This window comes from Typopeltis vanoorti, chromosome 8 (genome assembly GCF_054136105.1).
Source record: "Typopeltis vanoorti isolate ZY-2024b chromosome 8, IOZ_Tvanoo_1.0, whole genome shotgun sequence".
Classification (NCBI taxonomy): Eukaryota; Metazoa; Arthropoda; class Arachnida; order Uropygi; family Thelyphonidae; genus Typopeltis; species Typopeltis vanoorti.
In genome coordinates this window covers 62,225,726-62,238,878 of record NC_143556.1, presented here as the reverse complement: position 1 = coordinate 62,238,878, position 13,153 = coordinate 62,225,726, and the positions used below count along the sequence as shown (strand labels likewise).

The 13,153-nt window shown below is 34.5% G+C and overlaps 1 protein-coding gene across 5 annotated transcripts in view; it reads left to right on the top strand.

Annotated features, from left to right (window-relative positions):
• The window catches only part of LOC150104041 (ecotropic viral integration site 5 ortholog-like), a 340,587-nt gene that overhangs the window by 290,612 nt on the left and 36,822 nt on the right, over positions 1-13,153 (top strand). For all 5 annotated transcript variants that reach the window (XM_090396705.1, XM_090396704.1, XM_090396706.1 and 2 more), the window contains one exon: positions 7,294-7,440. In XM_090396705.1, the coding sequence (XP_090252831.1) occupies positions 7,294-7,440 (147 nt within the window). The remainder of the gene's footprint in view (positions 1-7,293; positions 7,441-13,153) is intronic.

Below are 13,153 nucleotides of genomic sequence, written 5' to 3'. Positions count from 1 at the left end.
TGGTTTTTTTATTGTGTCCTTTTAATTGTTCCACAGATTTTCTAAAATTTCTTTATTTTTTTCATCTATATCTTTATCTAAAAGATATAGATGAGATGACTTTTAGATAACATATCTTTTAGATATGTTATTATGCAGCCTAAATAATAAAACTGTCATCTGCGTTCTATTATTTTATTTTCTATAACTATTTTTGATCTAACATGATCTCAACCTTTAAATTACTTTTGTTTTCTTTTTTGTGAAATTTTTAATTGTATTGTTAGATTATTTTGCTAAATTCATATACTCATTTTTTGAGGTCATCTTCATTGTCTTTTAATATAATCTGATTATCTGCATACAGCATTGTATTAATAGCAGTTCTTCTGGTTAATTGGATACCTTGTTTTATTGTTTTCCATATTTTAATAATCTTTTTTAAGTAACGAAACCTGTGGTGCGATCATAATTAAAAGAAACACACGTATTAACCACAGTGAAAATTATTTATTTGTAAATATTTCATCCTAAGTATCTTAGGACATCATCAGTACAGTAGTTTAAAACAATAATAGGAATAACATACCATTAGGGCGCATGATTACAATAGAATCTTATGAAATGTGCGTAACGCATTACAGAAGTAAAAAAATAAATAAATATAAAAAAATAAATAAATAAAAATTATTTAACACAATTTTGTATGACAATTTCCCATACTTTAGGAATAGTCAGAACGTCGTTGCGGTTTAAGTTTGGTCTGTGTAGTAGGGCTTCAGAACTTTCTTTGTATAAACGCTCATGTTTATATAAAGATCTATGTAAAAGTTTAGATTTTTCCCAATGGATCCTATGGTTTGGATTTTCAATTCCGTGTTGAGAGAGGCCAGATTTCTGCGGTTTAAAAAGACGAATGTGGTCTTGATGTTCTGAGATGCGTTTCTGAACAGACCTACCTGTCTGTCCAAAGTAAGACAATTTGCAAGAGCATGGAATCTCATAAATGCCAGGCAACATCAAAGGTGAGAGTTTGTCCTTAGGAGAAGGTAACAAGTTGTAAATTTGGTTGATAGATTTGTAAGTAGTGGCAAAATTGTATTTCTTCATAATTTTAGAAAGACGTTCGGAAATGCCTTTGACGTAAGGTATGGGAATCCTATGGACTTCTTCCTGTCTGGTTTGATGTGTGTGTGGAGAAGTGACTGATGATTTTTTGAGTTGTTTTAGAATTATATCCATTTAGGATGGCTGTTTTTTTGATAACTTCTAATTCCTGGTTTAAAGATTCTTCAGAGGAGCAGAATTTGTGTGCTCTGGAAACTAGTGATTTAATAATGCCAGATTTCTGAGATGGATGATGAGCAGAAGAATTGTGAATGTAGCGACCTGAGAATGTAGGCTTGCGAAAGACAGACGTGGCGATGGAACCGTCTTCTTTTCTTTGGATGTGTAAATCCAAAAAGGAGATATCCTGTGGAGATTCTTTTTCTAATGTGAAGTTGATGCAATGATGAAGGAGGTTAATTTTATCTAGAAACATTTGTAATTCATGTTCGGAATGATCCCAGACTGCAAATACGTCGTCGACATATCTTAACCAAATTTTTGGTTTGGGTTCAAAAGTGAATATTTTTTCCTCAAGGTGTTCTAGAAACAAGTTTGCTAGGTTTTGTGATAAAGGAGATCCCATTGCTGTTCCTTCTTGCTTGTAAATTTGAACTTTCCAGGTGAAGTAACCTGATGCAATAACAAACTTGAACAATTCAACTATATCAGACGGAAATTTTTGAGTTAGTAATTCTATTGTTTCTTTATGGGGAATGTTTGTGAAGAGGGAGACAATGTCGAAGCTGATTAACAAGTCAGTTTTTGATAGTTGAATGTCTTTAATTTTTGTGTGAAACTCAGTAGAATTTTTGATTGAAGAGACTGAGGCCTATGTGAGGGTGGAGAAGGTTAGATAAGAATCTTGATAACTTGTAAGTTGGACTGCTGATACAGTCCAAATTAAAATATAAAAAAAAAAAAAAAAAATATTTATTTTTTTATATATTTATTTATTTATTTTATTTTTATTTTATTTTATTTTTATCTTTATTTTTACTTCTGTAACGCATTATGCACGTTTCATGAGATTCTATTGTAATCATGCGCCCTAACGGTATGTTATTCCTATTATTGTTTTAAACTACTGTACTGATGATGTCCTAAGATACTTAGGATGAAATATTTACAATTAAATAATTTTCACTGTGGTTAATATGTGTTTCTTTTAATTAATTTTAATAATCTGATCAATATATATATATATATTGAATTGAGTTGGAGATAAACTACATCCCTGTCTGACACCCTGATTTATTTCAATCTCTTTTGGTAATTTACTACCTAACACTGTAACTGCATTTTTGTATCTTTAATAAACTTTGTATAGCTTGTACCAAATGTAATGGATATCTTTGTTTTTCATTATATTCCATAGTTTTTCTCTGTGTATTTTATTAAAAGCTTTTTTGTAATCTATAAAGGCCATGTGAATCTCTAAATTAAATTCTCTTCTTTTTTTTTTTTTTCAATAATTTGTTTCAACACATAAATATTGTCTATACATGATCTTCCTCTGAAACCATTTTGTTCTTCTGTGAATAGATTGTTTGCAATATTTCTTATTTTTTTATTCAAGATTTTACTGTAAATTTTGTAACCTATATTTAATAAACTTATTCCTCTGTAATTTCCACATCATCTCTTGTCTCTTTTCTTAAATATAGATATAACCATCTGATGGAACCTTGCATTTCCTCAAAAAAAAAAAAAAAAAAAAAAAAAAAACAGTTATTTATTAATTTTAAGAATCTGTCATGTAAATCTTCTTCACTACATTTCCAAAGCTCTGTATTTATGCCATCTAATCCAGTTGATTTTCCATTTTTTTGATACCTTTATTGCTTCTTTTAGTTCCTCCAATTATATTTGTTCTATATCAGTACTGATCTCTTCGTTATTATTTTATGTTATGAAATTTGGGTCATACCATAAATTCTTATAATGTTCTATCCATTGTTTCTCTTGTATTATGTTAATTTCTGCTGTATCTCTTTCTTCATTGTGTAATTTTCTTAATATTTTGTAGGCTATGTTTGTCTTCCATGTATGTCCTCTATTTTATTAATAAATTTGTCCCAAAAATCGTGGTGAGCTTTTTGTACTATGGTTTTAGCTATATTTCTTTTGTTTTTGTATATTTCTTCTGTTTCCTTTGTATGTTTTTGAAGGACTGATTTGTATGCCTTTTTTTTTTATTGCATTTTCTATATTTGTGTTCCAGAATTTTGATGTTTTTCTTTTTAATATTTTATTTTTCTTTCCAAGTACTCCATAGGCTCCTTTATGGATCATCTTTATTAAAGTTTTCTATTCTTCTTCTACATCTTCACTGATTTGGGCTTCTTTAGGTAATCTGTTAATTGTGATTGATAACAGTATTCTAATGCTTTCTTCTTGTAATAGATATACTTTGTATACTTGTTCTATTTATTTTTTCATATTTACTTCCTTTCTCCATTTTTTCAGATCATTATTTAGTAGTCTCTAAAACAGAAATACCAGCAAAAAATGTTCTGAAAAAATTTCACTTCCTCTGTAACATGTACATCTCTTACACATGGAGCTAGTTTCTGATTAATAATGATACAATCAATTATAAATCTTGTTCCTCTGCCATTCCAAGTATATTTATTTATATTATTTTTTTGAGTAAAAGTTCCAGGAAGAACAATGTGGCTTTCGCCCTTGTAGAAGCACAACTGACCAAATCTTCACTTTAAGGCAAGTCTGAGAAATCTTGGGAATATGCCAAGAATGTCTACACATGTTTTGTAGACTTGGAATAGGCATATGACCGGGTTCCTCAGGATAAGCTTTGGCAAGTAGTACAGGAGTATGGAGTGGATGGCCAACTATTAGCTGCAATCAAATCCCTGTATGAATGCCCAGAGTTCTGTGTCAGGGTAAACAGCACAAAGTCTGAACCTTTCACAGTCTCTGTTGGCCTCCGCCAAGGGTGTGTTCTGTCACCCTTCCTTTTCATAATATTTATGAACTGGATTGATAGGTGCAGCCGAGGCAGTGAATGTGTCAGAATTGGAAGATGTAGCATTGGACGTCTGCTTTTTGCAGATGACCTAGTTCTGCTTAGCTCTTCCACAGATGTCCTCCAGGACCCTGGATAGGTTTGTAGCTGTTTGTGCAGAAGACGGAATGAAGATCAGTGTGGCCAAAACTGAAACATTTGTGGTCTCAAGACAACCATCTCAGTGCACTCTACATGTGAGTGGAATCCCACTGAGGGAGGTGGAGAAGTTTAAATACCTTGAGTCCATATTCATGAGTGATGGAAAGTGGAACGTAGAGCTAGATACTCAAATTGGCTCAGCAAGTGCAATATTGCGGAAGTTTGGCCATTCAGTAGTATTGAAGCGGGAGTTAAGCCAGAAGGCAAAGCTGGCTGTCTTCAATACAGTCTATGTCCCCATCCTCACCTATGGTCATGAGAGTTGGGTAATGACTGAAAGAATGCGGACATGAATCCAAGCAGCTGAAATGAAGTTCCTTCGAGGGAGGAATTGCGGGGCTGGCAAGACTTGACAGAGTCAGAAGCTCTGCAATTCTGGAAACCCTCAATACCCAGCCACTGCTTCTCCGTGTTGAGATATCACAGTTATGTTGGCACCTGGTTAGAATGCCACAAGAGGGGCTCCCTCAGCATGCCCTCTTTCCCAAGCCAGAGGGTGGGAGGCCATGTGAAAGGCCAAGAACTTGCTGGATACATTATATCCAAAACCTTGGGCGGACATGTTTGGGAGTCCCACCAGAACACCTGAGCTTGGTGGTGGAGGATTGTGACCATTGGAAGTTCCTCTTGCAGCTGCTGCCCCCACAACCCAATTAGGAAAGATGGGCCTTGAAGATATATGTATTCTTTTTTTTGAAAAAAGCATTAGTTATTTTAAAATTATTGAATTGAATTTAAAATTATCCATTGTTATTCATGGAAATTTCCCCATATTTTCCTAAGACATTTGGGATTGGATTATTTCCAACTCAGGTATTAAGATCTCTTTCTGTTAATATTTAGTCATTTTTATTACATTTATTTAACTGTTTTTGTAGTTCCTCATAAAATTGTTTGGAATCTTCTTTCCTGCCTTCTTCAGGGGCATATACTTCTATTTAAGTAGCTTCTGTTTGTTTTTAATTTAACTGTTATAATTCAATCATTTACAAAATTGTACTTTTATATTATATTTTATCATTTATTATCAATTCAAATGGCCACACCACTAGAAGCTCTGATATGCTGGTCCACTCCACTATGTAGCATAGTAAAACCATCTATATCTTTTGTTTCTTTTAATTTTTTTTCTTTTTTTTTTTTGTTTCTGTTATCACAGCTATATTAATGTTTTTAGTTGTTTCACTAATTCTAATTCCTTTGTTGTTATGCTTCGCACATTTCACATGGCTGCTTTTAAAATGTCCGAGACTCCTAGTAATCTGATGTGCTTGTCTTAAATGCAACTTATGCAGTTTTTTCTTTATTAACTGAGCTTATATTTTTTATATTTCATATATTTTTCATATTTTTAACATTTATTTGGATTTTCAGTTTCTTTTTCTAAGATTTGGCTCATAACTTTGAAACTAGTGTGTATACATACATATTAGTTTCTAAACAAGAACCCATTCTTTGAGGCTAAACTGAAAATTCAAACGGATGTTAAATAGTGGCAGAGTTATCTTCAAAACAAGAAATATGTAAATTTCCTTAAACTCAAGTTCAGCTAACATCACCAACAAAGAAAAAGAGAATTAAGTTAGATTTATGACAATGTAATCTGATGTTAGATTTAGAGAACACAGTAGATTCTGGTTAGTTATTCTACTGGTTAATTGGAGCAGCTGGGACAAGTCTGGAAGACCAAAAACAAAATGAGGATATAACAAGATTTTGCTTCATTCTGTTGGGTCACTCAGTAACCTCTATCACATGGAGTGTTTAGAAAGATTACATAATCTTGCTTTAGAAATTTAGTGTGGCTCAATAAAATAGCCCTGCTGACAAAGCAGGGCTATTTATTGTGCCACATTGGATGGTTCCCCTGTGTAATAAACATGTTACACTGTTTGGAAAAGCAAGCAGCAGATTGTTACACATTCTGCTTTCTAACATATTAGTAACTAGTAAACAAAAGCTGTCAGTTATTGGAAAAAGGGCCGTGCCTTGATGTTCCATTGTGTATCTTCAATACTATCAATGAAGATGAAGATTTTGAGAAGAAAATTGAAGCAAAACATCAGAGGACATTAGAAGAAAACGAAAGTGATGTAGCCAGAACTTTTATTCCTGGATTATGACTATTTCTTGCACTAAATACTTGAGCTGATTTTGTTTATTTGCAGACAATTAAAAAAAATAAAAAAGACAGGCTATGCTCAATTAGTTTCTGTGACATCCTTAACTGCTAAGAACTGCATGCATATTTAATACATATATATAGATGAAATTATTTTTATGACAAATATTTTACTTTAATTAAAGCCAATTGTTTAAGTTTATAAGTCAGTGATTTTCCTATGCAATAAACAGAAAGATTGTCTACTTATTTTGTCTTATGTACATAAACTCTTGATGTGCAACTTTATTTAACTGGGCCAAATTATGCTCTTCCCAATGTGCCCTAATTAACCGGAATCCACTGTATTTAATCTGCATTTTATTATATACCCCCCCACACACACACACTTGAAATCTTATAGAAAACCATTAACATTTTGTACAACAAAGTGTGAAATATAAGATATATATAGACCATTAAGAGATCTGCAGTCACCAATTATTATACTTTTGTTTGAGCCACTGTTGCTCTTATTCATATTATGTTCTCTTATTCATATAATAATATTTGCATTGCAAGTAATGTAAGTTTTGGTGTAACCTGATATGACTGTCCATCCTAACAGTAGTAGAATGTTATCAGAATTTAAGAAAAGGTTGTGAGATAAATTAATGTTTCAGGAAATGGCATAGTTTTAGTTTAAACTTTATTTGAATGCATTCAACTGTTCCCCCCCCCACCCACCCCTCCTTCCCATTTCTTTTGAGTATGCTTGTAAAAGCTGCTTTATTAATATAATTTCTCAATGTCTGGATGAAAATAAGATCACCTACATATATATATATATATATATATATATATATATATATATATAATTTCTATAAAAACTTCTTTTTCTACTATTTCTTTTCAGAGTCAAGTTAGCCATAATCAGATTCGTAGACAGGCAGAAGAAATGGATAAGTTGGAAGTCCAGTTAAAAGAAATGGATGAAAATTTACACATCGCAAACAGTAAGCTTACAGAAGAAAAAAAGAAGTATATGGACTTGGAAAAGAAGGTAAAGACTAAATTCTGTAAGTGAATGCATTCTCACATGTTGATTGTCCACATGCCTGCATTTTGAAACAAATAGGCACTCTTTATGTGTGCCGATAGTATCATAATCATCAAATTCCTGCCATGTACCTTCAAGGGGTGTACAGGATATGATAGTACTACATGAAAAAAAATTACATCATTACTAACTTCCTATCTACAATTTTCCTCCAAATCAGTCTGTTACTTGTCAAGACTCCAACATTATCAGATCTTATATTTCTATCGTCTAAGGCACTTTGTACCATATCAATCCACCTATATCTTGGTCTTTCTCTGGGTCGTTTTGCTGCCAACCTGGCAGAGAACACTTGTTTTGCTAATCTTTCCTTGTCCATTCTGTTTAAGTGACCATACCACCTGAGATTAGCTCTGCTAACGCATTCCTGGATGCTGACCAATGTCAAGTTCTTTTCTAATATCCTCGTTTTTAATATGATATTGCCATTGATGCCATCTGTTCACACCTATAATCTTTCTCAGGACTCTCATATCTGCGGTCTCTAGTCTTTGGTCAAGTGTTTTACTTCTGACCCAGCTCTCAGATCCATAAGTTAAAACTGGTTTGAACACTGTCTTGTATACAGCTAATTTAGTGTTCCGACTAATTTCTCTCTTATTCCATATGAATTTATTCAATTGACTTCCTAGTATACCAGCTTTATTGATTCTGTTGTCTATTTCCATATTTAATTTACCATCTTCACTAAAAATCGTGCCTAAGTAGCTGAAAGGAGTTCTCCATTCACAGCACAGTTGACATTGTCAATGATTCTGCCTATTTTCATTGTCTTTGTCTTTTTATTGCTGACCTTCATACCATATCTATTACAACAGCTATTCAATTTAGTCAGAGAATCTTGCAGACTTGTAGCGGATTTATTTAGAAGTATAACATCATCCACATAAAGCAAAGAGCTGACATTAACATCTGCAATTTTGATATCATGTTTAATACCACTTTCCTTCATAATGTGATCCATATAGATAATGAATAACAGAGGGGATAATGGACATCCTTGTCTCACACCAGATTTAACATTAAACCATCTTCCTGTACTTCGTTCAATTCTAGCTGCTGACTTACAACTCAAATAAAGACTAAGTATTGCTTGATATAATGCCCCATTGACACCATATAACTGCAGCTTATTGAATAGCTTCTCTCTTGGCACCTTGTCATATGCCTTTTCCAAATCCACAAAACTTAAATACAGATCTTTGTTATATTCCCATGATTTCTCGACTATTTGTCGTAAAGTGAAGATCTGATCCTGACAGCCTCTATTTGGCCTGAATCCAGCTTGTTCTTCACCAAGCTTTTCTTCCACAATTCTTCTCAACCGTTTCTCAAGTATACTTGCATAGATCTTGCCAGGAACACTCAGTAGGGAAATACCTCTGTAATTCTCACATTCAGTTTTATTTCCCTTTTTATATATGGGTACTATGAGAGCTCTACTCCAATTATCAGGAATTCGTCCCTCTGTCCAGGCTTTCTGAACTATGCAGTGCAGCCACTGTAAGACTCTTATACCACCATACTTCAGCATTTCTGGTCGAATATCATCTACTCCTGCTGCCTTTCCGCATTTCAAGCCTTTGATGGCTTTTTCTACTTCAAGTATGGATATGTATTCCTGACTGCATGCCTGGTCAGTATTTTTTTTATCACTGTGCTGTCATCACTGCTTGTTTCGTTTAGCAGTTTTTCAAAGTAATTACTCCATACTTCAAGGATATCTTTTTCTACCGTTTTCATGTCACCTTTATCATCTCTAACTCCTTTTACAGCACTCTTTCCTCCATTCCTAAGCTTCTTCATCAACCTCCAGAATATTTTGCCGCCTTCTTGATATTTAATTTCTATATTCTTGCCAAAGTCCTCCCATGACTTTTGTTTAGCTAGTTTTACACAGTGTTTAGCATTCTTGCATTTGTCTCTATATTCTCTAAGAGCACAAGCCGACTTATTTGACAGGAACTTTTGATATGCTTTCTTCTTTTTCTTCACTGCTTCTTTAACTTCCTGTGTCCGCCAGGGAGTTCTGATTTTTTTATCCTTGCAGACAACCTCACCACATGCCTCTCTGGCAGAATTGTAGGCATGCCGATAGTAGGATATTGGTAATTCTCTGTTGGAGAGATGTTAATAAAATCTGATATTTCACCCATCTATTTTGGATATTAACTAAAATTGATTGACATAATTCACTTGTGGTTAACATATGAATAAATTTTAGTATAATAATAACATCCAAGTGCAAATATGAAAGAATGGTATTACATTGTTGCACTGCCAGTTTTTTGTGGATTCAAAAAATCCCTATACATGAGATGGTGGAAGATGTCTTTCTTCACCCTGTGAAATACCACCACCTTACTTATTAGACGTCTGAAGTAGCTGCAGCCACGTTTGGTTGCTAGAACAAGGGTTCTAGTTTCTGTCTCTCCCCCCTCCCCCACTCTTCTCATGCAGTGAGAGTGATACTTCAATGATATAATAATCGTACTGTAGGAGACCTGGACCTTCTCCCCTTCAAGGGTATAGCAGTAAAACGGTTCTACAGGCTGGCCACTGGTTAGTACACAGGACTGAACAGGTAGTAATGAACCTGGAAGGTTCCTGATTAGCAGTATGTTTGTGAGTCTGTTACCTCTCAATGCATTCCCCACTTTCTTTTTTATCTCTTCCTTACCAAACATAGTGAACTGCAACTGAAAGAAATGCGTTTCCACTGTGGATCTCAAAAATTCTCCCACACAAAATAGTTAACCATAAAAAACATTAAAAATCCATCCAAAGAAATCATAAAAGACAACAGAAATCCAACCAAACAACATTAATTCTTACTAAGAAAAAGTTTCTACATCCACTTTACCAACATCTATGGCCTAAACAGCAATATAAACAGTGTGCACCACCACCTACAGTCATCTAAACCAGAAATACTATTCCTTTCAGAACCCCAACTGGCAATCTCAATGGCCACTATACACCTCAACTGCCCAAACTACACATTATACAGCGCTTTCTGTCACATGGGTGGCATATGCATTCATCAGAACCGACATACCATGCCAGAGACTGCAAATCCTTGAATCCCCACTGTTTGATTTTCTTTGGCTCAAAATTTCTCTACCAAATCAATTTGCCCTTTTCATATGCTCCCCTCTATTGCTTTCCAAACTGTTTACCACTCTGACCTCTTCAACTTTCTCTCTCTCTCTAAAGCTCGACTTTATGTAGTCAAAATATCCCAGTAGTGAGGTCATCCTACATGGGGGACTTTAATGTTCACAACTCATATTTGCTTTCCCCCCCTCCCCTCCAGTTTCACCAATCTAGCAGGCAGGGATGCTGAGGTGTTTGCCATCGGCAATGACCTATCTCAGATCATCAGTCCTCCTACCAGAATACCAGACAACCTCCTCCAGTTTGCCAACACACTTGACTTCTTCCTAACAAGCTCCCTTTCCAGATGTACTGTGGTTGTCAGTTCCTTTTGCCAGAACAACCTTCAGCCACCAGTTCAGTCTCATTGTCCTTTGGCACTACAAAGGTGCCAATTGTGGGAGGACATCTGTGACTTCTGTTCCTCCTTCCCATGATCCGACTGCTTCAGTTCTGATCCAAACATCTTCTCAGGCCGAATAAATAACAGAAATCATCCTCAGAGGAATGAAGTCTTTCATCCCTTATTCCACTCTAAATTCTCAGCCACCATTCAAGCCTCGGTTCTCAAAAAAAAAAGTGTGCCAATGCTGTAAATGACCTGTTCTCACAGATTTCCAATTCAAAGCTTTGCTGATGACAGTACACTTCTTTTCATTTGACAAACCTTAAAATCTTTTAGTGCTCAAGTTTTAGAATCCTCATGACCAGGGACTTGAATTCAGATCTCTTAGCTATATCCCAGTGAGGCAATGACAATCTTTTAAACTTCAATGCCACCAAAACTCAGTTCTGTTTGATCTCTTGCAAGAAAGAGTTCATATCCCTATCCCTTACCACCATTAATATTGAGATATCCAAACATGATCAGATTTTCTTCTTGGACTGACCCTGCACCTCTGATCTTTCCTGGCACAACCATATTTCAACTATAGCTTTTGCAGCTGCCAAAAAACTTGGTGTGCTTTTTCACACAAGACACTACTATAGACCTTCACAGCTGCTAACTCTATACAAAGTTGAAATCTGCTCAGCCATGGAATATTGCTCCCATATTTGGAGTGGTGCACCAAAATCCTCTCTAAGATTGATTCTATCTAGAGAGGGCAGTCCAGCTAATTAATGATCCCTCTCTCACATACCCATTCCAATCCCTCTCTCACAGATGTGCAGTTTCTGCCTTGTGCCTCTTCTACAGATACTTTCATGAACAGTGTTCTGCTGAATTAGCTACTATTATTCCTCCACTCTCCTCCAAAATCATTAAAACAAGAACTACCGCTAACCAACACCCTTTTACAGTTCATCTTGAAACTCACCGAACCAACTTATCTGTCTCCTCTTTCATTCCATCTACTTCTATCCTTTGGAACAGTCTCCTCCACTTTGCCTTACCAAAAGATTACGATCCTCAGCTATTCAAGCAAAATCTGAACAGACTCTTCTTCTCATATATTCCTCTTGCCCACACGTGGCACTAATATGCTATAGTCTGGTGGCCTTTTGTATGTGGATCAAATATAAAAAATAAAAAAAATTGTCCCTTTTCAAGCAGGACCAAGTTAATTTTTAAAGGGTGATTGAGATTTTTCTGGCAGATCTGAGTTTTTCCATTACAGTCCAGTCAAAAACGGCTACCTGTTTTGAGTAAAACAGGTAGCTGCTGTACTAGAAGCACAAATCAGTAGATGGCATAGTAGCATTTTAATCAGGCCTATTTATAACTTTCTCCAATTGCTATAGAACTCAGATTTATCATTTTCTAGCATATATCTTAAAGGGATATACTAGATATTATATTTAATAGTTCTTTACTAGTTTTCTATCAGCTGTTTTGTTTCAGATTGATCATTTGTCAGTGCTCTGATTTGAACAGAGCTTACTTTTCAATCTTCTAAACACATGAACTGCAAAAATCTATCAGTATCTTTCTCTAAGCCCTTTTTTTTTTTTTTTTACTAGTCTTTGGTTTCCATTTTATTGCTTCAAAGACTTTGCTTTCTAATCTTTTGCCTCCATTTTATAGAAGTAATCATCCATCTCAGATTAGCTCTGGATGCTGATAACAGTGTCATAAGTAATGTCTGATATTTTCATTTTTAACATGATTCGTCTACTGTTATCTGTTCATTCTTAATTTTCCTCAGGATTCTAATATCTGTGGTCTTCATTTATTGAGAACAATTAAATGATCTGTCATTTTAGATTCACATGTTAAAATTGTTTTGAACCTTGTTTTATATATTGTCAGCTGAAACAATTTAGGTTCTAAGTTGTTCTGTTTAGACATGTTTTGAACAGTTTTTTCTTTGGTACTTTATCATATAGTTTTTAAGATCAAAAAAAGCTTTAAATGGAAATACTTATTACATTTTCATGATTTCTTGAGATATTCATGCCTTGAAGTAAAATCTAGTATTTCAATGCATTCTAAATCCATATTGTTCTTCACTGTTTTTCCATTTAATACTTAGTGTTTTCTCAAGGCTTACGTAGATCT